General features: G+C 38.8%; 1 protein-coding gene across 1 annotated transcript in view; it reads right to left on the reverse strand.

Moving 5' to 3' along the window:
- Positions 1–6,356: 6,356 nt before the first annotated feature.
- LOC108104750 (DEAD-box helicase Dbp80) overlaps positions 6,357–27,868 on the reverse strand; it is an 86,268-nt gene continuing 64,756 nt past the window's right edge. Inside the window, exon 7 of the mRNA XM_041817713.1 lies at positions 6,357–6,548. Coding sequence (XP_041673647.1) covers positions 6,410–6,548 — 139 coding nt within the window. The 3' untranslated portion in view covers positions 6,357–6,409. The remainder of the gene's footprint in view (positions 6,549–27,868) is intronic.

The raw sequence follows: 27,868 nt of genomic DNA on the forward strand, positions 1-27,868 counted from the left end.
AAAATCGTTCAAGACTTATAAGCATCCTCAACTATTGCATCCCTAAGAAGTGAGCCCAATTTATCGGACATAGAATCAACCTGCCTCTCAGAAGGCATCGATTGAAAATTAATACTTCCCCGTTTACCACACTTTGGCGGATTGTGGGAAGCGGCTGTCAAAGCATTCAAATTTCATTTTTATAGAGTTATTTGTCAGGCAAGTTTCCCATTTGATGAATCCCAAAATCTCGTTTACGAAATGTCGGCAATTTTTGATTTTCGTCTTTGTCCAATTTCAGAAGACTTTAGATTCAATTCGTTTTTACAGCCAGACGTGGGGCATCGTAAAGCATCGGCTAAATCGATTGCAACGATTGGTCCAGATGCACCAAATTTTCCGCTCCCGCTAACTTTTCTCTTATATTCTTCTAGTTTTGTAAGCAGAGCGATCAAAATGCCGTCGGCTTTTGCGTGCCCCTTTTTTGGTCACAGAAGTACAGATCCGGTCATCTAATTATAAACTACATATCTCTTGCGCAATTAAACCAATCACTGTGGAAATTATACTGTGGAAGTTGCTCATATTATAAAATGGGAATAATTTTTTTAAAAATATAAAATCCGAACCAGAATTTAAGGAAGAACACAAAAAATTCGTTAACGAGAAGGATACTAAACATTTGACTTGTTTAACGATAGACATTAATAACAGATTAATAACAGAGCGCCTTAAGAATAATGATAACTGGTATTCTAATCGAAGTGCCTAATTCAAAGGCATTAGTACAGAAAATAAAATGTAATAACATAGAAGGGAAATTTTCTCACAAATGCATTTGGATAAGCTATAAAGGTCATGATTCAAATTCCCATTCAACTCAATCTATCTTAGATATCATCCAAAAATACTATGACATGGCAATTTATAGTAGAAAATACGCTTACGCTCTATAATTTTCAGATTTTGATAATAACCAAATCAATAGAATGCGTAAAGAAATATAAGACTAGAAGAAGTCGTTATAATTAACCAGTGTTGGTGGTTCCTAAAACGGTGACAAGAAAAATAGATAAGCAATAGACTAAAAAAACAAGAGGAAACGCTATAGTCGAGTGTCGCGACTATAAGATACCCATTAATGTTTTACGCAATTTTAAAATATTAATTTTGCTAGTGGAAATTTACAAGGCGCCACCTATTGTCAGAGGAAACATATTGAGTAATTGATAGTGACGTCACTGCCAATGTGAGGCCTTATAACATTAATTTCCTCATAAATAGCGAAATAATGTTCCGATTTAAAAAATCTTTGGCAAATCGATAGATATTGACAGGAATAAGGTTATACAAGGTCAAACGAAGGGATCTCTTAAATACGTATTCTTAAGCAAAACTTTGTAGCTCTTATAGTTTCCGAGACTTTTGAATTTTTGGTTTTCCATGTTTTGTGGGCGTTAGGGTAGGCGTAGCTATGTTGGATACAATTAATTTGCATTTGAAGCATCATAAAAACCTACATGGTTAATTCGAACTTTCTATCTCTTATGGTTAACGAAATATCAGCTTTTCTAGAAAATGCGAAAACCGTCTTTTGAGGCTTGTGGGCGTATGGGTGATCGTGGCCATTATAAGATGCGATGGCATCTAAAGATTATATATTGTGAATTTCATTTTTCTAACTCTAATAGTTTCAGAGATTTTAGCGACTTTAGTTTTCTGTGATTTGCGCTGCGCAGGGTCCTCAAGAATCTTCACGGCTAATCTCAATTTTATATCCCTTATAGTTCCTGAGATCTCAGCATTCATACGGACAGACGGACAGACGGACGAGCATGGCTCAATCGGCTTCACTATTCATCCTGATCTAGAATATATATACTATATAGGGTCGGAAACGCTTCCTTCTACCTGTTATATACTTTTCAAAGAATCTAGTATACCCTTTACCATACGAGTAACGGGTATAATAAAACAGAAACCCAATACCGGATAGATCCTCTATGCATCCTTATCTGTAAATAAAGTCGACGATCTACCCATGCCTGCTATTACTGTGAAGGCGACCATATCCTGCGTGGTTGCACAACCTTTTTGGCCCCAGACTGCCACCAGAGGAAGGATATAGTAAGCAGGGCTTAAAAATGTATAATATCAATTAATTGAGTAAGTCGCATGCTCTTCCGCGTTGCACTAGCAATGAAGGCTTTCAAGTTTGAAGACAGCACCATCAGTTGCTTTTCCAAGTGCTGGCTCATAACCAATTTCCGAGACCCATATGAAAAATGTTCTTCTCGCCACTGCTTGTATTAACGTACATCGGAACGAGTAGTACAGTCCCTGCATCTAAAACGGTCTAGCAGCCTAGAATCTATTTTTGGGATGGGTCCTGTTTTTTAGAATAAGTTGATTCGGCATATGTTCTCAATTCGGTTACTTCATGTTTTCCGAGTCTGGGCTTCATGCCACTGCTTTGGGACCATATAAGAGGGCTCCCACTGGCGGATCCAAACTTCTCCCGTTCGAAGCAAGTCGATCTTATATTGGGAGTGGATATATTGGCGCAATCATGTCGCCGGACACCAGGATCGTGCTGCCGGGCGAGCAATGGTTGAAAGCTATCTGGACGAAGTAGCAAAGATGAAGCGCGTCAGGAAACCTCTGCACCCATTTCCGAATACTCGATTTGAAGAAAATATTTACGTGATGTGCAAGGGCATCGACCCAACTTCCAATGACTGGGTCTAAACTACATATTCCAAGATTTCCGCCTTGCGCACGTGATAGACATGGAGATTTCTGCAACATAGCTTTTTGGGATTTGAACCAGTCTAAGGAAACTCAACAAAACATGCAATCAAGGGCACGCCATTTGTGGAAGGCTTGGAGTCGGGACTGGGTAGCATCATCTAGGACGACCGATTTCCGCCGTCACAATGGTGACTGTCAATCCGTTCTTAAGCGCCCTAACTTACACCGCTAATCGATATAAAACTTGTTTTTGGTGCACACGTCTTCTTTCACTTTCCCATGCTCCATATTGTATCTCACTCACGACCAGGATGGACCGGACAGCCGAAGATGTCTCATACTAGATCTAGAATTGGCGGGCGGCATGCTAAGTTTACTTTATATACATTAACCACTATCGGGCTACTTAAATATACGCTTTGGGAATTTATCATGTTTGTGTTTTTTTTCTTGGGAACACCTCTTACAATGGCCCCTTTTTAGTTCTAGTAATACAAGGGGACACAGCTTTACAATTACTGTTCAGGCCACGGTAAAAAATACCGAATTCCAGGCCGTCCACTCCTCTTCCCGCTCTTAGTATTCCAGCTCCCAACTTCCCGCCCACCAGCCTGCAAGTCTTCCAATTTCCAACTCTCCGTTGAACGTTATCCCTATCTACACAGCGCACGGAGCGGTTAGCTAGGCATTGCTATGAAGAGCCCATCTACAACCACGCTTCCAGGCCACTTCGCCCTACAAGTCAGTAAATTCATCCAGCCATTTCCACCAAAACCGTGAATATTTCCAAACGAACTAAAACGCATATTCCTTATAATAATATTAAGCACAGTAAGGTTTATAAATTTGAAAAAAAAACACACAAGAAATAGGGCTAAAAATACATATGAAACATAAATGAAAAACACAACGCAACGGTATACTAAATACCCGATTAATACAATTTAAAAAAATTCATTTTGCTAGTGGAAACTCACAAAGCGCCACTTTTTGTCAGAAAAAGCATGTTTACTAAGTGATGATGACGTCACTGTCCATGTGAGGCCTTATAACCTACATTTCTTAATAAATAGCGAATTAATGTTCTGAATTCATAATTTTTTGATAAATCGGAAGATTCTATTTTATAGAAATATTATTATACAAAGTCAAAGAAAGACATAAATTTTAATATTATATTATGGATGCCAAAGTGTTCGGCGGTTTGTGGATATTACAATGGGCTGCATAAAAATAGCACATGAAGCTGCGGTATAATCTCAAGAATATGAATGTCTGTTCGAACTCCCTAGCACTTAGTTACAGAGATTAAAGCGTTTTTGGTTTTCCGCATTTTTGCGCGTTAGAGTGGGCATGGCCAGATGGTGAAAAAATAATACGCATTGGGGGCACTATTAGAAACTACATCCTTAATCTATCACTTATAGTTACTAAGATCCAGACAAAATGAGAAATGAGACAAAAAGCAAGAATCATCTTTCAAGCTTTATGCGCGTGGCTTCACCGTAGGATGCACTGGCATCTCAAGATTATGCATACATACTTAATATAAACTTTCTAGCTCTAATAGTTTCTGAGATTTCAGCGATTTTAGTTTTTTGTGATTTATGGTAGTTAAAGTGTTGCGTGGTAGGATGATGAAATAATCTCAACTTTGTATCTCTTATAGTTCCTTAGATTTCAGAGTTACTCTGCTATTGATCATGATCAAGTATATATATACATTATAGGAAACGCTTTATTCTACCTGTTACATACTCTTCTACAATTTCAATATACCCTTTTACTCTACGATTAACAACGGGTATAAATATCATGTAGAACCAGTTTCTATGAAAATAATCATCGGGTACGAAAATTTCTTAAAACTAGATATAACAAAAAGTGGTTAAGGAAAACATACCATAGTCAAAAATAGAAATATATAAACAATTTTATAATTATAAATATAACTTTCATTCATTTTTGCAGAGTAATGTTTATACTACAGCGTATTATTTTATCTAAATAAGAAATGATTGATAACATAGGCTACGAATACCTCTTTTAGAGAGATGAAATGGTTACGAATAACGTAACTGATTTATGTAATTTGCTTAGCATAAAAACTAAGTTTTTAAATAAATCATTAAAAACCGGTGTAGAATGTAAGATTACCATAGATTTATCAGGATTATATTGCCAAGCAAGACAGGAATTAATGAATTATGAACTATGGAAATGGATAGCAGGTAAAGCTAATCATGACGATTTTAAAGTATACAAAATAAAACAAGAGTTAACGCTATAGTCGGGTGCCGCGACTATAAGCCAGCCGATATTGATAAAGCGACAGCTTTTGTCAGAAAAAGTATGTTTAACAAGAGTTAACGCTGTAGTCGAGTGCCGCGAATATAAGACACCCGTTACTGCTTTATACAATTTTAAAATATTCATTTTGCTAGTGGAAATTCACAAAGCGCCACCTATTGTCAGAGTAAGCATGTTGAGTAACTGATAGTGACGTCACAAGCCAAGTGAGGCCTTATAGCCATAATATTTTCATAAATAGCGCAATAATGTTGCAATTTGAAAAAGCTTTGGTAAATCGATAGATATTGACAGAAAAAAGTCATACAAGGTCAAACGAAGGCATTTATATTAATATTATGGACGCCACAGTTATTCGCGGCCGTTAGAGTGGGTGTGGCCGGATGAAAACTCGTGAAAAGTTGCAGTGGCATCTCTAAAATACGTGTTCTTAGGCCTTACTTTCTAGCTTTTATAGGTCCGGAGATTTTTGTTCCGGTTTGTGGGCGTAAGAATGGGCGTGCCGGATGCAACTTCGTGGAAAGTTGCAGAAGCATCTCTTAAATACGTATTCTTAAGCAAAATTTTGTAGCTCTTATAGTTCCCGAGATTTTTTTTGTTTTTTTTGGGTTTCGTGGGCGTTAGGGTGGGCGTTAGGGTGGGCGTCGCTAGATGGGAAAAACAATGCATTTGGGGCATCATAAAAACCCACATGGTTAATCCGAACTTTCTATCTCTCATAGTTACCGAGATATCAGCATTTTTAGAAAATGCGAAAACCGTCTTTTAAGCCTTTTGGGCGTAAGGGTGGGTGTGGCCGGATCATAGTACCACTATAAGATGCGCTGGCATCTAAAGATTATACATACTGAAGCTTTCCAGCTATAATAGTTCCTGAGATTTTAGCTATTTTAGTTTTTCGCGATTTGTGGGCGTTAGAATGGGCATGGCAGGATGCAGGGTCGAAAAATCTTCCTTCTACCTGTTGAATACTTTTCAACGAATCTAATATACCCTTTTACTTTACTAGTAACGGGTATAAAAACAGAAGGTGTCGTCACTGCCCAAGCGGGGCCTTATAATCTACACATTGAGCTGCGATGACATCTCTTGAATATGTATGCTACGGAAAAAATAATACGCCTTGTTGACATCATCATCAATCTGCACGCTTAATCCCAACTTCTATCTCCAACTTTGTATCTCTTTAGGGCAGGTTCTCACCTTGTGAAAAAAAAATCGATTTTGTTTTTTTTCCGTGAAGATGTTTCAAAAATGTACTTAAAAATATTTAGATAAAAATGTTAATATCAATGTTATGTTGAACAGTCGATCAGTTTACATAAATCGTGGCTTTATTCAAAACTGAATATCGGTTCTTCTTTCTCGTTTAAAATATAATTCTAAATAGTGCGATGTAAAAATACCTTATTACAGTAGGATCTGCAACAATCAGACGAGCAAAGTCCATTACTTCCTTATCATATGTCGCGGAGAAAAACAACATTTGGCACTTTGGATTCAGCATTCTGTAATGTGAAAAATAAATATAATCAAAAAATTATACCGTCATGTCTTCAATAAAAGGTTACATTTCATTCGATTAAAAGTGTGTAACTGGTAGAAGAAAATCGATGTAAAATACACCGAAGAAAAACGAAAATCGAAACTAAATTCATATCTAAAAAAAAGTTACTTTACGAGGTGTGATAAAAATTAATAGGAGTGTTCTCGGAAAGTGTATTTTAGACGATTCATTTCTTTTCTTTTTTTTGTTATAGGAGGCATAACTGTTGAATGTTAGCTCACCTGCGCTGTTCCATTGAGACGACTGGGCTTTGGTTTCGATATCATAACCAAAAACCTATTATTCGTCCCCAGTTTGGTCTTTATTGGTTAAAACTGGAAAAGCCAAACAAAAAATCGCCCAGTATGCAAAACAACTAGAGCCAATACACCTCTCTCACGCCAAACACAAAATACTGTACACGTGAAACATGGTACAATTTTTTGTGACAAGTGTACCAATATAACAAAAAACCAATAATTGAAAATAATACACCCCAACAAAAAACAGTCGCTTAAAGTTTTTATAAATGAAACGATGCTTAGTACTTTCGTTTTGCATAAGACTATTTTTAAACTGCTTAAGGTGACTGAAAATTTAATTTTGCACCGGATTATATAAAACAAGAAGAAACACCATAGTCGAGTGCTGCGACTATATTATACCCGTTACTGTTTTACACAATTGTAAAATATTTATTTTGCTAATTGAAATGGACAAAGCGCCACCTTCTGTCAAAAAAGCATGTTCACTAAATCATTGTGACGTCAATGGCCTTATAAACTAAGTTTCTTCATAAATAGCGAAATTTTTTTCCAACTTGAAAATTTTTTGGTAAATCCATACATATTGAAAAATATATCTTATACAAGGTCAAATGATGACATACATTATAATATTATGGATGGAACTCACGTCGAGATGTAGTGGCGTCTCGTAAATAAAAATTCTTAAGCCTAACTTTCTATCTTTTATAGTTCTTTGGTTCCGCGTTATTAAAACCTTGGAATGGGCATGGACAGATTGTCTCTATCACTTATAGTTACAGAGATATAAGCTTTTCTACAAATAGCGAAATCCTTTCGAGCTTGGTGGGCGTAAGAGAGAGCGTGGCCGTATATGGTACCACCATAAGATGCGCTGGCATCTCAAGATTATACTTACTCAATCCCAACTTCCCAGCTTTTTGAACTTGCACTGCAATTTCCCTGCTAAATCTCAACTCTGTGTGTTATATAGAGATCTCAGCGTTCATGCGGACATACGGGCGAACGGACGGACAGACGGACATCGCATAATCGACTTCGCTATTGATACTGACAAAAAATATATATACTTTGTAGAGTCGGAAACACTTCCTTCTACCTGTTATACTTTTCATCGAATCTAATATACACTTTTACTTTACGGGTAACGGGTAAAAAACCTACATGCCTAATTACACATTTTTAGCACTGATGGTGACGTCACTGGCCATGTGTGGCAAATCAATAGATAATATACAAGGTCAGCGGAAAATATACATTTTAATAATTTAAGCGCCACAGTTATCCAGGGTTTTAAAGTGGCTTTAAAGTGGGCGTGGCAATATGAAAAAACACGCTGAGCTTCAGTGGCATCTCTTAATATGTTGTACGCCTAAGCCTAACTTTGTAGCTCTGATAGTTTAAACTGCAGTGGCAGTAATAGAGATTTTAGCGCTTTTGTTTTCCGCGCTTTGTTTTCATTGAAAACGACATGCTTAGCATGAAAACAACATGCTTACTGTTTTATAGCACGCATAACTGGCAATATATCGGCTTTCTTAGAGAATGCGGCTACCGTATTACACTGTTGAGGGCCGTAAGCGGTCGTTGTTAGATAACGGTACCGCCTTGATGCGGTGGCATCAATGACACGCTTAATAAAACTTTTCTAGCTCCTGAGATCTTTCAATTTATCTCGAGCTGGGGTGGCAGTTTTGTTTTCTTTGGTTTTCGCCGTTTTATTGGGCGTAATACGCTTCAGTGGCATTATTAAAAACTGCATGGTTAATCCCGACTTTCTATCAATAATGTTTATTGAAATCTTAATGATTCTACAAAAAATGCTGAAAGTTTTTCGCGCATGGTGTGCCTTACAATGGTAGTGATACGTTAAGATACGCCGCCATTTCATAATTATACTTGGCTTATCTAACTTTCTAGCCATAATAGTTCCATAGAATTCTTCAATTTTAGTTTTTCGTGATTCAAAGTCGTTCGAATAGGCGCAGCAGAATGTTAAGAGACACGTGCACTGCGTAGGGACCTCAAGAATCTGCATGCTTAATCTCAACTTTGTATCTCTTATAGTACCTGAGATAACAGCGTTCATACGGGCTTACGAACATGAATTGTTCACGTTAATTTTTGCTGAACGTAATAGCACTCTTATTATCAAATGGCTTAACGACACCAAGCACGTCCTTGTTACGCGCGGGGCCCTTATTAATAGGTATAAAATTACGTTTAGGCCTAAAAGGAGCATACAAATTTAGTTAGTTAGTAAAATTAACTGAGTCCACCTCACCTCGAATAAGATTAGACATATATATGATACCACAATTAACCCAATTTTAAAATATTCATTTTGCTAGTGGAAATAGACAAATACTACCTATTGTCAAAAAAGCATGTTTACTAACTGATGGTGACGTCACTGTCCATGTGAGGCCTTATAATCTACATTTCTTCATAGTAAGCGAAATAAAGTTCTGATTTGAAAAATCTCTGGTAAATCTATAGATTTATACAAGATCAAACAAAGACATACACTATAAAATTATGGAAGCCACAGTTTGTGGTCGTTGTAATGGGCGTGGCAGAATGCTGAATTGTACTTGCCCTGCGAATGGATCTCTTATAGTTCCTGAGATCTCCGCGTCTATACGGACAGACAAACAGACGGACGGACAGACGGTCGGACAGACGGTCGGACAGACGGTCGGACAGACGGACGGACGAATGGACAGACGGACGGACGGACGGACAGACGGACGTACAGATGGACATGGCTCAATCGACTTTAAAGAGCAGTAAACGCTTCCTTCTACCTGTTACATAGTTTTCAAAGAATCTAATATACCCTTTTACTGTACGAATAATATAATATCAGGCATAGACCTACGATTTGAGAGGGTAGGCATATTAAGTATAGAATAGAAGTCTATGATAAGACGGCAAGTCCCAGTTCAAACCACGTAAGGAAAAACTAATACATTTCTGCTGCACTGGCTCTATCCGTTGCTGGGGACTCCAAAAAGCACAAATATATTCCAGAATTCTTCTGACATGGGAAGTGTCTAACAACTTCCAATGACTGGGTCTAAACTTTATATTTTAGCCTTGCGCAACCAAGCACCAGGCAATTAATTATTGGATCGACCATTCCAAAGATGTTCCAGTAACAAGAAGATGGAAAGTGCACAATAGCATCAAGCTATGAACTTTCCGCAAATCTGATCGGTAAGGCGGGCATCAAGACCAAAGTACTGTTAAACCAGGAATGCGTGGTAGTGTGCTCATTTAAGAAAGGCTGAAATTCATTGGTTATTTATCCGATTCGTTGGCACCCCAAATATAGGGAGAGCTCTTGAGGTGCAGAGATGCGACACAGAAAATTCTGCAACATAGCTTTTACCGATTAGAACCAGTCAAAAGAAAGTCAACAAAACAAAGCCAAGAAAAAAACGACCACAGCCCAAGTCCTTTGCAACCCACTTTCTTATCATGCAATCAAGGGTACGCCATTTCTGGACGGCTTGGAGTCGGGACTGGCTAGCACATCTACAGCAGAGGCCCAAGTGTTGCCGTTAGGCTGAAGTTCTCCAGCTAACGAACTCGTCATCATCAGGGACGACCGATTTCCGCTGTCACAAAGACGACTGTCAATCCGTTCTTAAGCGCCCTCACTTACACAGCTCATTGATATTAAACTTGTTTCCATACATTCCATACTCGATATTCCACCCTACTCACAACCAGGATGGACCGGAAAAACGAAGGTGTCTCATGCTAGTTATAGAATTGGCGGGCGGCATGCTAAGTTAACTTTATAAACATTAACCCCTATCGGATAACTTAAATAAACGCTTTGTGAATTTATCATGTTTGTGTTTGTTTTCTTGGGAACCCCTTTTTAGTTCGAGTACAAGGAGTCACAGCTTTACAATTACTATTCAGGCCACGGTTTCCCCTCTTCCCTATCTTAGTACTTCAGCTCTCCAACTTCCCGCTCACCAGCCTGCAAGTCTTCCAACTTCCAACTCTCCCTTGCTCGTAATCCCCATCTCCACAGCGCATGGGAGCGGTTAGCTAGGCATTGCTATAAAGAGGCCATCACCACTCTTCCAGGCCACTTCGCCCTACAAGTCAGCAAATTCAACCAGCCATTGGGCAAAATAACTGCAGCCCAACGGAACCGACTCACGCGATACGCAGTTCTAATGCATTTACAAAAATAATTGCAATCGGTAAACAATAAAATAATATAAAAACAATTATACAAAATGTGCAGTGCACCGATTGGCAAGATATAACACGCTGAAAAAAATTCACGAGCTTCGCAAGTGAAAATAAAACCAAATAAAACCAACAACGGGAACGGTAGAAATTCCGCTCATCCCTTCAAGGGAAGAGAAGAAAAGTTCACGAGCTTCACAAGTAAAAATACAAGCAAATAAAACCAACAACGGGAACGATAGAAATTCCCCTCACGCCTTCAAGAAAAATAGCGGCGGCAGCGACGGCGACAGCAACAGCAGCAACAACAACAATTAAATATACGAAATGTGAGTAGGCTATTTGTCTGACTTCCTCGCCAAATAAAGAAAATAAATCCGCGCTATTTAACCGTGGGAACATTACGAATTCCCTTTTACGCAATTTTAAGTAAATATCATTATTTATTTCTCTCGAAAAAACCTTATGAATAAATTTTATATTATTGATATTTAAAGAAAGCCAACAAGCTCTTATTTGAATTTGCAAATTCAACAAATTTTCTTGGTGTTTTGAAAAAATATTAAAAATAATTAATAATTATTTAGAAGACTTCTAAATAAATTTTATTAAATTAAGTAACGACCCCATGTACCGAACTAACAAAGAAGCCGAGTCAGACGACGAAGTTATTGCAGAGTATAGAAAACTTTTAGAAACAAAAGTAGAAAGACAGAAAACCAGTGATAAAAACCCTCAAATTCAGACATTTCAGGAAATTGAATTAAAACCAGAAATAAAGTGCAACGAACCCCTTGGTATGATCAAATCGGTTCCAGAATTCGACCGTAGGCAGGAAAATTATATCTCTTGGAGGCAAGCCGCCACCGCAAGTTCTGCTTGTCAAGACAGGCGGAGCTACCACTGCTCAACTACTATGACGAAATAGAACGGAAGCTAACGCTTTTAGCTTACAAGACAATTATGACACATGACGTAACCAATACGTTCACATATGGTTTAAACAAATCTCTAAATATCGCCGTTTTCCGGCACAATCACGGGACTTGCCATCAGCATTAGCTTGAGCACAAGAAGCTGTATCAAGTAATGGGGCGTTTTTACGGCCACTTTCGCTCAATACAATGAGGAGAAAGTGTATAAACGTCAAACAAACACAGAAATTTATCAGGGTCAACCAGCACCAGAGCCAATGGAGGTCGACCCTTCCTCTAGAAGGCTATTTACTCGGCCCACAGCATGGTAAAAAGGGCAGTCAACTAGGCAAGACAAAAGTCTGACGACGAAGATTATGACACCGTTGCTCAAGCCTGTGCCACTAAAATAGAAGACAATCTTGATGATGAAGATTCCTGTAATTTTTTAGAATAAAATCATTGCTCCCCTACATTACACGAAAGGTAGCAGGAAGAGAAATAAAATTACTTTTAGACGCAGGCACCTCAGAAAATTACATTACTCCAATCCCGGGGCTGAAAGGCATCGTGGCAGCGGAGAAACCATTTACGGTGAAGTCAATCTATGGCTTTACCAAAATAAATAAAAAATGCTTAGTTTCGGTTTTTAACATAAAAACACACATTTATTCTAAATAACTTTAAAGACGTCGAATGTATTATTGGCCTCAACTTGCTTAAACAACCGAATGCGAAACTCGATTTTACCGGGAATGTTCTTCACACAAACAACGGAGATGAAAAAATCCGCTTCAATAGCGCACAAAACGTCAACTTTATTAAAATTGATGACGAAGATGTCCCCGTGGTAATTAAAGCCACCTTTGATAAAATGATTGTTAAAAATCATAAAGCCTTCCCTGATCCAGACGAAGCACTTCCATTTAATATAAACACTATAGCAACAATAAAAACTGATGGGGAACCGGTGTACACCAAGTCGTACCCTCACCCCATGCGTGTAACCGAATTCGTCGATGCAGAGGTTAAACAACTTCTAGCGGACGGCGTAATAAGGCCAACCAGGTCCCCATATAACAACCCTACGTGGGTATGGGTACAGGCCAGAATGGGGAAGAAGGAGAAGAAGCGAGCATCCTAAAGAGAGAAAATGGGAAGGTTAATAAATATAAGTCGAGAAAGATTGATATCAACGTGACCAACGATCAGAGAGAAACGTTTGACAGACTAAGGGAAATCTTGGCATCAGAAGACGATTTGCTCTCATATCCAGACTTTAAGAGGCCATTCGACTTAACTACGGACGCATCAGGCTTCGGAGAAGGGGTGGAAGTATCTCAAGATGGCCGCCCAATTACAATGATATCACGCGCCCTACGTGACAGCGAGAAAAATTACGCAACCAATGAGCGAGAGATCCTTGCCATTGTTTGGGCACTTAAAACCTCCGGAATTACTTATACGGAGCAAAAGAGTCGCAGATCTTTCATCAACCACTTACCCTTGCCGTCTCAGAAAATTCCAAGGCAAACCTGAAGCGTTGGAAAGGGATTATTGACGATCATGGTGCAAAACTGGTTTACATACCAGGAAAATAAAATTTCGTGGTAGACGCATTATCTTGCCAAATCATTAACACCCTAGAGGACGGACAGGAATCGGACGTAGCCATTATTCATAGCGAAGAGTCCCTGACATACACCATCGAGAAAACCGACAAACCCAGTAAACTGCTTCCGAAACCAAATAATAATCGAGGTCGGAAATAGTTTCTCGGTGGATACATTCATCTTGTTTAAGAGCAAGGTGAGGCACATAAACAGAACCCCAACCGGGAAAATCTGATGGAAACAAGCAATACACACGCAATAGCACCGACTAGTAGAGTGCTTCCCTAGCACTTCTTTCAAACAGACGAAAAACTTCGTACAGGACATAACGGACTCAACCGAACAGAAAGAAATTGCCATAACAGAACACAACAGGACTCACCAAGCAGCACAAGAAAATGTAAAACAAATTCTTAGGGACTATTTATTCCCAAAAATGTTTCGGTTAGCAACAGAAATAACATCAAATTGAAAAACCTGTTCCATCACCCATCAAAGCAAATGGTTGCAGAAACTCTTATACCCTCATTCGTCGGAGAATTCTACACATTGATATTTTCTTAACCAATGGAGCCCTTTTCCTTACATGCGTCGATAAATTATCGAAATTCGCCATAGTGCAAAACATCGCTTCAAGGGCCATAGTAGACATAAAAACGCCTTTATTACACATAATAAATTTCTTTCCGAAAACAACAACAATCTACTGCGATAATAAAAGATCGCTAAATTCCGAGACTATTAAAAAAACTTTGTTAAATCATTTCATTATCAACACTTCCAACTTCATTATCAACAAATTCGTCAATGCAGAGGTAAAACAACTTTTAGCGGACGGCGTGATAAGGCCATCCAGGTCCTCATATAACATCCCTACCTGGGTTGTGGATAAGAAAGGTATAGACCAAAATGGGGTTAAGAAGAAGCGATTAGTTATCGACTACAGGAAATTAAATCAGATAACAGTAGATGATAGATATCCTATCCCAACAATTTCGAAAATACTGTCGAATATGGGCAAGTCGCGGTATTTCACTGCACTCGGCCTCAAGTCAGGCTTCCACCAGATAGAGGTGGCAGAAGGTGACAGGGAAAAAACGCTTTTTCCATAAATAATGGCCAATACGAATTTTGTTGAATGCTTAGACTTAAAAACGCCCCAAGCATCTTCCAAAGGGCTATCGATGACGTCGTAAGAGAGGGAATCTCTAAAATATGCTACGTTTATGTATACGACGTTTTTATATTCTCAAAAACAAAAGAAGGACACGTCAAGGACGTGGACTGGGTTTAAACCAAGCTCCCAGAAGCAGGTATAAGAGCATCCCAAGAGAAATCGAAGTTCTTTAAAAAGAGCGTCGAGTACTTGGGCTTCATAGTGTCATAGGACTGCAAACTTCACCTGAAAAGGTAAAGTCTATTAAGGAATTTCCCCCACCAAAAACACTTTTTGACCTCAGATCTTTTCTAGGGCTAGCAAGCTACTAAAGGTGCTTCATAAAAAACTTCGCGACCATCGCGAGACCCCTAACAAGCATCCTAAAGGAAGAAAATATGAAAGTTAATAAATATAAATCAAGAAAGATTGATATCAACATGACCAAGAAACAGAGAGAAACGATTGACAGACTAAGGAAAATCTTTGCATCCGAGGAGGTTTTGCTCTCGTATCCAGACATTAAGAGGCCATTCGATTTAACTACGGACACATCAGGCTTCGAACTAGGGGCAGTACTATCTCAAGATGGCCGCCTAATCACAATGATATCACGCGCCCTACGTGACAACGAAAAATTACGCAACCAATGACCGAGAGCTCATCGCCAAAACACTAAAACCTTAGAAGACGTATAAGAATCGGACGTAACCACCATTCATAGCGAAGACTACGGACGCATCAGGCTTCGGACTAGGGGCAGTACTATCTCAATATGGACGCCTAATCACAATGATATCACGTGCCCTACGTGACAACGAAAAGTTACGCAACCAATGAGCGAGAGCTCATCGCCAAAACACTAAAACCTTAGAAGACGTATAAGAATCGGACGTAACCACCATTCATAGCGAAGAGTCCCTGACATACACCATCGAGAAAACCGACAAACCCAGTAAACTGCTTCCGAAACCAAATAATAATCGAGGTCGGAAATAGTTTCTCGGTGGATACATTCATCTTGTTTAAGAGCAAGGTCAGGCACATAATCAGAATCCAAATTCTTAGGGACTATTTTTTCCCAAAAAAGCATCGGTTAGCAACAGAAATAACATCAAACTGCAAAACCTGTTCCGTGGCAAAATACAACCGCCATCCATCAAAACAAATGAAATGAAATGAAATGCAGAAACTCCTATACCTTCATTCGTGTGGAAATTCTACACATCGATATTTTCTTAACAGATGGAGCCCCTTTCTTACATGCGTCGAAAAATTCTCAAAATTCGCCATAAGGCAAACCATCGCATCAAGGGCCATAGAGGGGGAGGGGGGAGGGAGAGTCGCTAGACTCCCGACCCTTCTTTAAAGTTTTCTCTTATATTCATCTATATTAAATACATTATACAAAATACATATATATTATAATATGGGCACTAAAGACTTTTAGGACGGACGCGACGGTGAAACTGAATGACTACACGAACGCGGACTATATCCCCATACCAGACCAGACGGAAGCGCTACCGAGAACATTTACCGAAGACCCCAGACTGCCGGTTATAGCGACGGACATCAGACACATTCGCAAGTTGGTAGCCACCCTAAAAATCCATCATAGAGCCGCTAGGAGTATAAACTTTATCGAAACAACCTTAAAAGTTGTTGCAGGTTGTTAATAATTGGGAACAAGTAAAATTCAACCAAGAGCGATAAATAAAAGGACAAGGATGAAGGACAAACTGAACAAACTTTTAAATAAAATTTCAAGTGCAATGAATCAAATTAAAAATTCGAAAATAGAGAGACACATCTTTTAGAAATAATTTTGTCATCGTCATCACAGATTTAGAAAACATTCTAATGGGCTTAGCCCTAGCAAAATTAAATATTGTAAGTCCTGCAATTCTAGATAGCTCCGACATCGGGGAAAAGACAAACAGCCTATTAACATTAGCTTAATAGAAATTTTGGAAGTATCTAGCATAAGTGTTTTTTTAAAATTCCGATATCATTCATTTTCTCATTAGTTCCCTAATCCTAAGCTTGTTTGTAAGAAGATAACAGTCTTTCCGGTTCAGCACCACAACAAGATCCTAGACTTCGAAAACTTCGCTGAGTGCCCGGGAAACCTCAACATCGGGTATTGCTAGACTGCCGAGTTGCGGGCCACATCCGGTGGCCAACACCCGGAATAGGAAAACTGCCGACTCCACACTCCAGAAGTGGCCGGACTTAAGCGGAATATATGAACAAGTAATGAACATATTTCTACTAGGGAATGTAATTTTTACGCGAATAAATTCTATGTCACCAGTTGGAAGATTAATCACTTCAGAAAGTTTAGTTTTAGTAGAAAAAATTTAACACGGCCTGTTTGGCCACAATATTCTCCGCCTGCACAGGTCTTACTGGTAGTTACGCCGTGCTGTTCATGAATCTGTTGGTTCTGATGTACCGTTGCGGCAAGTTGCTGCCCACAACGGTTGGTCACTCGGTAGGCGTCTCTACAGTAGGGTGGCGCTGCAGAGTACTGATGAAGACCTGGTGGTCGTGGCTCCAACTATTACTATTACAGTGATTGACAAAAATGAAACACTTGATTTAGAAGACGTGCCTTTATTGTTTGGCTGTCAGCTCAGAACTCATTAGCATAAGAGATAGAGAGCTCAATCGTAACCCTAACACGCACAGATCACGGCCGTCGGCCAGCATCCATCGTAAGACTTCGCGTGCCGTCCGTCGTCGTGTTCTCAGATCAGATCGCCGTTGCATTGTTAAATTATATACGAGTATATGGGGCTACCAAATAGTAAGGAAAGCAAGGAGAAAGGCTATAGTCGAGTGCTGTGGGACTATAAGATACCCGTTACTGTCCTATATAATTTTAAAATATTCATTTTGCTAGTGGAAATTCACAAAGCGGCAATTTTTGTCAGAAAAAGCATGTTTACTAACTGATAATGACGTCACTGTCTATGTGAGGTTTTATAATAATTTCTTCATAATTAGTGAAATATGGTTCCAATTTGAATAATCTTTGGTAAATCGATAGATGTTGACAAAAAAGTATTAAGGTCAAACGAAGACATACTCTACAATATTATGGACGGAATTATTATGGACGCCACAATTTGTGGGCGTTACAATAATTATAATAAACGTTTTGTGACTTTATCAAGTTTGTGTTTGCTTTTCCTGGGAACCCCTCTTACAATGACCCCTTTTACAAGTTGTAACTGTTGAATGCTCACCTGCGCTGTTCCATTGAGACGACTGGGATTTGGTTTCGATATTATTACCAAAAACCTATTTTTCGTCCCCAGGTTGGTCTTGTTTAGTATGCAGCATAATGCGAAACAACTAGAACTTTACACCTCTCACGGCCAAACACAAAACAATTTTTCCGAAATTTGACCGCAATTTTCTTTCAGTTTGAAGACTCTTCACTTTGGAAGAATGTTTTCAATATTTCCCATTTTTCTTTGAGTGTAATCTTAACCATTTCGTAGACATTGACAATTCGCGTCCATAATATTAAATTGTCCTCGATGACTTTGCATAACATTTCTATAAAATAGAATCTTTGAATTTACCAAATAATTATCAAATTAAAACATTAATTCGCTATTTATTAACCCTCTAAGCCCCAAGAGTAGAATTATTAAAAACAAATTTGTTGAATTATATTTTTTGGGGTAAGTGGTAGCTTTTAATTTCAAATATGACCTCAAGAAGTGTGTACTAATTTTAGTTTACCTGTAAATCAAACAAAGGTAAATAAGTGCCTCAAGGCACTCTTGGGGCTTTAAGTCAATTTTTACATAAATGATTTTATTCTTATTTTTTGTTATGGCACTCAAAGAAACCATTTTTTTGCCGTATAGCATAAGTGCAAATTACATTTTGTGCACATACATTGTGTTTGAGATTTCTTGCAGTGCTTGCACCATCTTTTGCCAGTTGCTCGACTCATCCAAACAGGAAAATGGTTGACTTAATCAAACCGTATATGCGAAACTGGATGTTTTGATTTATCACCAACTTTGAGCAATGGCTTTGGCATTGTCCAACCTGATATTGTAGTTTGCTGGAATGATGGTGGCGGAAATCTCCGATCATAATAACGAAATTTGCGACCGCGTTTGAGCTTGTTTTGATATGTCACTAAACCAGAAGAAATTGATTCCCGAAACTCTGGAAGTTCAAACAATTTGCTCTTTTTTTCCTTTTTAATCAGCCAAATTGTAAAAAATTCGTGTCATGGCATCTTGTGTTTTTGCTCGAATATGATAACGACCCAGAAGTCCATCCATGGGGCCAATACCGCCCATGTGGGCATTATATTCCAGAATAATTTGGGGACTTCTTATCATAACGAGCTATCTTTGCTATTCCTTCATTTGCATTTAATTTCAAAAATGGCTTAGCACCAACATAAGTAGATAGCAAGCAAACGGCTTTATTGTCTTTCCGTAATGCATTTGTTATATCGATGCCATATGACGAATAGTCAGTCGAAAAACCTCTCGGCTGTTTCCTGATCGTGATGTCATTCGGAAGCACTGTTCCTAGGCTATATATCCTTTATAAACCGTCAACGGTGAAAAAGTATAGAAGTTGTCAGAACAAATTAAGTGGTTTTTAAAACTTTCTACCGTATTTGTCAGGCGTGGAACAATGTTCCAACAAAGCTCCAAGATCTGGAAGAGCAGGCAAGATAACGTTGTCTCCTGCACCACTAAAAATTTCAAGCCGGTAGGCATAACCACAGGAAGCGCACAACACGAACAACTTAATACCCCACTTATGAGGCTTATTTAGCATATACTACCGAAGGTGATGTCTCATTTTTGTGCTGCACATTTGTTCATCGACACAGAGTCGTGCTTCCTTTGGCACGGAGTCAAACCTCTGGTTAAGGTGATCTAAAAACGTACGCGTGCGATACAGTGAATCGTATCCTGGCTCACCTTTCTTGATTCGCTCTCATCCCGCAGTGAGAAGTATTTTTTGACGCCATGTTACCTAAGTTGTCACCTTCTTTATTAATTCAACACCTGTTCATAAATTAATTACTTATTTAAGTACCATTCTACAGCTTAGATTTTTGAAAAACCACCAGAAGAAGGTTCAAATGTACACACTGAATACTCAATGGTCGGCAGTGGTGAACAAGGTCTCTTTACAGGATTTTGGGTATTTTCTAGCTGTTCTACGTTTTCTTTGAAATTATCAACGGTATTGTCTATAAATGAAATAGTTTCGGCATCCTCTACCAAATACACGCTGTCTTCACCGTCATCATTAGAGCTACCCAAGAGTTCCTCGTCCGTTTCAACATCATTAAACAAATCCAGCAACTGTTCATCGGTCAACTCGGATAATTTAAAACGACCTGCCATTTCAATCTTCTTCATTCAGTGTGTCTTCAAAGAGAAACCATTTAATAAACAGAAACAAACACAAAAATTGCATGCAGCTGCGAAATGCGGTGTTTGTTAAAGTAGCGTGGTGTCCCAACAGTGCTTCAAGGCACTTATCACAATTTCACCGCTGCAACGCACTATTTTTTATAAATTTGCATATATACAACTTGATTTGGATAATATAATATCTTACCTTCAAGAACAAAAATTTTTATTTGGCTGATTTTGAAGATATTTCATTTTTATTAATTAGCAAAAATACAATACGAATCACACAACCAATTTTGCGCGAATGCATGATGCATGTAAGCAACACGAAAAAGTCCCGTTATAAAGGAGACTTCGAGGCTTCCACTAAAAAGCTCACATGTTTATTATGAACTAACAAATATATATATTTAAATTAATAAAAAGTGGCTCGTTTTTAAGATAATATAAATTATGTAATATAATAAGAATTTTAGGTACTACTACATCACATGGACAGTGCCGTCATCATCAATTAGTAAACATGCTTTTTCTGACAAAAAGTGGCGCTTTATGAATTTCCACTAGCAAAATGTGTGCTGCGTTAAAAATGACAATAAAATCGTGTCGAGTGATCAACCAATTATTCACTGTTGGCTGTGTGATTACATTGTGCACTTCAAGTGTGCAGAGTTCAAGTCAGTAACTGAGGCTGACGTGAGGCCCTGATGGAAATGAAATCGTTCATGCGGTCCGCAAAGCTTTTGGCGTTGCACACTCAGTACGGTATTCCAATCGCGACGACGCCGGTGACATATCGTAATTCAGATCCTGAACATATTGCACTGCATTTGTGCGATGAACAGTCCGCGGTGGCCCCTCCCGTTTCAAATGTTCTAGTTTTAAATGATTGACCTTAAACTCAACAGAAGAATTCAGGGTCCAGATTACCAACACCAACTGGTAGCGTTGGAAAGTCACCCACCCCGCCAAAGCCTCTGATTGTAATTCCACTAAGTAGGTGCACAACGTATAGGCTTGACCGTTATCTCGGAAAAAGGGATGGAGTCCTAATTTCTGTGGCCTCTAAACTTTACGAGGTGGTTAATCTTCCAACTGGTGACATAGAATTTATTCGCGTAATAAATACATTCCCTAGTAGAAATATGTTTATTAGTTGTTCATATATTCCGCTTAAGTCCGGTGCATTGACATAGAAGCGGCATATACCGGCCATAAAGGTTGTCTTTCAGTGTGACTTCAACTTACACCAGGTTGTGGTTTTGTGGCCGTTCGACGGGCGTGGCCAGATGGTGAAAAAATAATACGCATTTGGGCATCATTAAAAACTATATGGCCCATGTAGCGTTGGAACTATCGATAATTTTGACTTTGACATTTCGAATGTCATTGTCAATTTTTACGAAATGGTTAAGTTTACGCTCGAAATATTGAAAACTCTTTTCCAAAGTGGAGAGTCTTCAAGCGAAGCTGCAAGAAAATTGCGATCAAATGTCGGCCTTCCTGGCAGTTTATGGGTAGTTTTGTGAAGCGTGTGTGTGAGACTGGATCGTTGATGGATAAAACAACACGTTTTCGGTTCGCGGAATGGGCTCAGGAGCGCTTGGTCGAAGATGACCATTTTTGCCAAAAACTCGTGTTTTCTGATCAGGAAAATTTCCACCTGTTATATTGATAAGCAAAGCTGTCCCATTTGGGGTTCTGAAAATCCACACGTCTTCTTGGAGAAGCCAATGCATCATTGGGCCGTTTTTCTTTGAAAACGAGAAAGGAACCGCCTTAACCATTAGTGGTGACTGCTATCGGCGCATGCTGGAAGACTTTTACTTGCCCCGAATGGAAGAGGAAGACATATACGACATATGGTTCCAGCAGAACGGCTGTTCGTGCCACACAGCCAACGTCCCATCGATTTTTTACGCGGTACGATTGAATATCGCATAATCTGCCGAAACGGCGATGTCAACTGGCCGCCTCGCATCTGCGATTTGACACCGTTGGAGTATTTTTTGTGAGTTGCCGTCAAGGATAAGTGTTACGCCAACCACACAGAGACTATTGACGACCTGGAGCACGAGATTGAAGTCGATATCAGGGCAATTGAGGGCCATACCATCGAATATGTGTTTATAAATTGGGTCGACAGAATGGGCTACTGTTAAGCCAGCCGATGCAACCATATCAGCGAAGTGGTGTTTCATACATAAACCGCAATGTTGAGGCTATCCAAAAAAAAATCTTTATATATACCACTATATATATATACGCCCACAAATCGCAAAAAACTAAGATCGGTGAAATCTCAGATCTAGATCTAGAAAGTTAAAATTCAGTATGTATGCTAGCGCATCTTATAGTGGTACTATTATCCGGATTTTATGATGCTCCCAATGCGAATTGTTTTTTTCCAAACCAGCCACGCCCACTCTAACGCCCACAAAACCCAAAAACCAAAAATGCAAAAATCTCGGTAACTGTACGAGCTAGAAAGTTCTGCTTAAGAATACGTATTTAAGAAATGCCACTGCAACTTGGCACGAGTTTTCATTTTAGCACAAAGTGAACCGCATTTAGTGTTTAATTTAATTGGGTCTTAATTATCAACATATCGTAAAAATATAAACGAGATGGAATAATGAGGATTATATCCCGAATACTATCTCTAAATTTAATTAGAATGTCAATTATAAATTTTAAATTCGAACATTGAAAATACTTCTTTGATTCGGAATCATATTGAAGTAAATGACGCAGAGAATTTGTTCCGCGAGGAACTGGCCATGATGGCAAAATCATTTCTGATTTCGCTAATAAGCAACGGGAGGCGGGTGAGGGCCGATGAAGCTGCTCCGCAGGTGAAGCACACTTCCCAATGCCGTTTGCCGAACGTTGCTCTTTCAACCTTCAGCGGAAAGCACTCCGAATTTAAACATGTTATAAGCCTTTTCAAATCATTTGTCGACAAAGATGACACTCAGCACGATATTGAAAAATTCAATAATTTAATATCGTGTCTGTCTGGCGACGCTTTAGGCACAGTCAGGGCCTTCCAATCAAATTGATACAAAGTTGAAATTAAGTATGAAGATTCTTGAGGTTCCTACGTATCCTACCACGCCTACTCTAACGCCTACAAATCACGAAAAACTAAATTTTTTGAAATCGCAGGAACTATTAGAGCTAGAATTTTGAAATTAAGTATGTATAATCTTGAAATGACAGCTTATCCGGCCGCAACTTACGCCCACCAAGCTCGAAAGACAGTTTTCCCATTTTGTAGAACAGATTCTATAAAAAGCTTAAAGTTATAGAAAGCTAGGATTAAGCACGTTGGTTTTTATGATGCTCCCAATTCGAATTGTTTTTTTTTCCATCTAGCCACGCCCACTCTGACGCCCACAACACCCGGGAAACCAAAAATGAGAAAATCTCAGAAACTATATGAGCTAGAAAGTTAGACTAACTAAATAAATATTTTGGAGATGCCAATGCATGAGATTTCTGGTCGACGGCAAACAGTTCATTTTTTAGCGCTTAGGCAACTGATTCTTTTTATACCCGTTACTCGTAGAGTAAAAGGGTATACTAGATTCGTTGAAAAGTATGTAACAGATAGAAGGAAGCGTTTCCGACCCTATAATATATATTCTTTATCCGGATCAATAGCGAAGTCGATTGAGCCATGTCCGTCTGTCCGTACGTCCGTCCGTATGAACGCTGAGATCTCAGGAACTATAGCAGATACAAAGTTGAGATTAAGCATTAAGATTCTTGAGGTCCCGGGACAGCGCAAGTTTATTGCAGCATCCTGCCACACCCATTCTAACGCCCACAAATCGCGAAAAACTAAAATCGCTGAAAACTATTAGAGCTAGGAATTTGAAATTCAGTATGTATAAACTTTGGGTGCCAGAGCATCTTTTAGTGGTACTATTATTACATCACTATTACACCAAGCTCAAAAAACGGTTTTCGCATTTTCCAGAAAATTTGATATCTCAGTAACTATAAGTGATAGAAAGTTTGGATTAAGCATGTAGATTTTTATGATGCCCCAACTGCGAATTGTTTTTTTCCATCTAGCCACGCCCACAAAACCTGGAAAATCAAAAATGCAAAAATCTCGGGATACTTTTTAATGCGTTCCTTAAAGTCTTTCTTCTTGTTTTATTTAAATTTGATAGAGAGCTGTCTGAGATATGCACCATTACTTCTTGTTACACTAAGCCCGCCAATTCGCATTGATGTAGTAAAAAACTACATGCGTAATCCCACATTTCTATCACTTATAGTTACCGAGATATCAGCTTTTTTCTACAAAAAGCGAAAACCATCTTTCGAGCTTGGGGGCGTAAGAGTGGTCGTGGCCGGATAATGGTACCACCATAAAGAATACATCTATATAAACGGTGACAAGTTCGACGTCCAAACCTATAGAGTGGTTTCTAAATTGTCAGCAATTCTCAAACCATTTAAGTGCCTTATTACCTGTCATCTGCATTTAAGAGTTTATTACAAAAGTGCAGACTGATGTTATAGGGATTTAATCAAGGCCTTGTACACAAAGTTCGCAAATGACTTCCCAGTGACACTCCAGAAGTAACATTTATGGTTTTGAATATAGAGTTTCTGGAAACAACCCTATAAGGGTTTGAGCGTTGCAAGTAAAATAGCGCAGAAGAGCGTGATAAAACTTATTTGTTTATTTCACTAAACATTGTTTGTATAACACAAGCATCCAAACAGATAAACAGTTAACTACATATTGGCAGAGAGGAAAACTGCAATATTTTAGAGTTACACAAACAAATGAGTTAAACTATTTAAAAATAAAAACCGTATTAAGAAAAACAAATTAATATAAGCAAGCATGATGACCAGATTTGCCAAAATAAAAAAAACTGGTACCTCTACTACAGAGCAGAAAATAAACATAACCGATCACAAGCGACGCTAGATCGAAGCCGACCTTTTATTTTCTGATGGTCAAATAGGTGTGGTGTCCTAATATTAGTCCTCGGTGTTAATGTAAGGGAATTGATACATATTTTGTCAAGAAAGAAAAATTGGCTTGTTGCTATTTGGCCTCGACTGATAAAAGGCCGTCACACAAGCTCAAACCAATACATTACCGCAACCATGCTCTACAGAAGCTGTTAAGGTTTTTTTTACGCCCTCCTCCAATCATTTTGGACATATCGCTATTAAAAAATTAGATCTTCTATTCGTCTGCAAAGGCGACATCATCTCAGAGGAAGTTCGAGTGAAGAATATATTTCCTATTTCTTTCCGTATTGTTGAGCTTCGGTTATGTTAGTACACACCGGGGACATTGTGACTGCACTTCCTCAAAGGGGGTTTTTCATACGCCAACTACAACTCCCACAAAACACAAAAAACTAAAACCACTGAGATCTTACGAAATATAAGAGCTAGAATATCGATACTAAGCATGTATATTCATGTATATATATTATTCATACGTGTGCCGTGGGCTAAATTGATTTGAGTCGATTCTTGGTGGTGGAGGAGCATCCCATATAGCAGGACGCCTAAGATCGGTTATGCCTCCGCATTGGTCGTCAGTGCAATACCTTACCCATACTTACCAAAATTATCTCGAGATTCCATATGTTATCGCTCTAGCTCAATTTTCTCTCGTTCCAGCTTCTGGCGATCGCGCTCCAGCTTTTGGAGTTTGCGCTGCATCATCGGATGTGCTTATAGAGAGTGGTGGACGTCCGTCTTTCGCTCTCTCTTTCTCAGCTTCGTTGACACTTCGGTTTTCTTAGCTTTCTGAATCTTCTTCGACTTCCGTCTCTTCATCGGATTTTTCGCTATCTTGGCCTTTCTTTTCGGCGTTTGTAAGAAGCTGTCCAAAACGCAAGTTGCGAAAAATATGCAGCTTATGTTCCCCACTTTGTCGATCATTCCCAAAACTATACATATTGAAATTAAATAACGCTCGGTTATGTTCACTTTTACGTATACACATTTGGCTCTGTGCGTTGCGTCGTCTTCGTCGTATTTAAATCCACTAAGCTCGCGTAGTCGTATTCGGTTGTTTCTGCCCAAACGAAACGAAGTTATGCAATGCCACAGGAAAATGTTATGCCTTACTTTCGACGTTTCAAATAAAATTTTTTCACGGAAACTTTTCCGGGACAATGCACCAAATTGTGGAGTTTTATTTATATTATACTTAATAGTAAAGAAACTTTTAACGTATTAGGAGAAGAGTTAGAGGTTATGTTATAACGATTATTGTAGTTCAAACAAAGGGTTCATAAAAGGCAAAGTTCGAAATACAATGCTTTAATTCCGATTATAGGGATATTCCTAAATATGATGACCTCAAAGGGCCTGGCTATCAACTTCACCCTTAAGAAGTTCGATTAGTAATGGATGGCAAATTAGTAAGAGTCTTCTGCAACTGTGAATCCAACGCAGAGGATCAGTTATACTTAATAGTAATGAAACTTTTAACGTGTTAGGAGAAGAGTTAGAGGTTATGTTATAACGATTATTATAGTTCAAACAAAGGGTTCATGAAAGGCAAAGTTCGAAATACAATGCTCTAATTCCGATTATAGGGATATTCCTAAATATGATGACCTAAAAGGGCCTGGCTATCAACTTCACCCTTAAGAAGTTCGATTAGTAATGGATGGCAAATTAGTAAGAGTCTTCTGCAACTGTGAATCCAACGCAGAGGATCAGTTAGGCATCAAATAATAATATACTAATAGAGAGGCTGTGATTTACGGAGTCAAATGCTTTACTGAAGTCAGTATAAATGACATCGAAAGTTTTTTTGCAAACCAGTTATCACGGAAGATGTGAGTTCCAGAAGGTTAGTAGACCGTCCATAAATTCCATAAATCCATGCTGGCATGAAGATATGACAAATCTACTCTGGTGCTACAAGTACAGAACTATAATGTTTTCGAAAAGTTTCGGAATTGGTTATACGAGGTGTGTTCAAAAAGTAAGGTGACTTTTCAAATTTCGCGGGCAACATATTTTCGATTATCGTTTTTTTTGTTTTGTTATATTGGTACACTCTTCCCTAACATCTGTACCAAGTTTCAATGGAACATCCTCTTTTGTTTGGTTGTGAGAGGCGTAAAGTTACAAGTTATTTTGCGAGCTCGGCGATTTTTTGCTTTTTTCGGTCTTGGCTCGTCTGGGCTCTTCCATTGGGACGATTGGGCTTTGGTTTCGATATCATAACCATATACCCATGATTCGTCACCAGTTATGACCCTTTTGAGTAAATCTGGGTCGTCGTTGACGTCATTCAACAGCTCTTGAGCGATGCTCATGCGACGGTTCTTTTGCTCAAAATTCAGCAATTTCGGAACAAACTTCGCTGACACACGACTCATACCCAAAACGTTTGAAAAAATTTCATGGCACGAGCCAAGCGATATACCGACATCTTCAGCAACTTCTCTGATAGTGATTCGACGATTTTCCAAAACAATTTTCGTCACTGCTTGAACGTTTTCATCAGTTGTTGACGTGCTTGGGCGTCCAGAGCGACGCTGGTCATTGGCATCTTCCCGGCCATCTTGGAAGAGTTTGTACCACTTGTACACATTTTTTTTACTCAGAACAGTTTCACCGTATGCCACTGTCAACATTTCAAGTGTTTCAGAGCACTTAATTTTATTTTTTACACAAAATTTGATGCAAATC

Source organism: Drosophila eugracilis, unplaced genomic scaffold (genome assembly GCF_018153835.1).
Source record: "Drosophila eugracilis isolate 14026-0451.02 unplaced genomic scaffold, ASM1815383v1 contig_1040, whole genome shotgun sequence".
Classification (NCBI taxonomy): Eukaryota; Metazoa; Arthropoda; class Insecta; order Diptera; family Drosophilidae; genus Drosophila; species Drosophila eugracilis.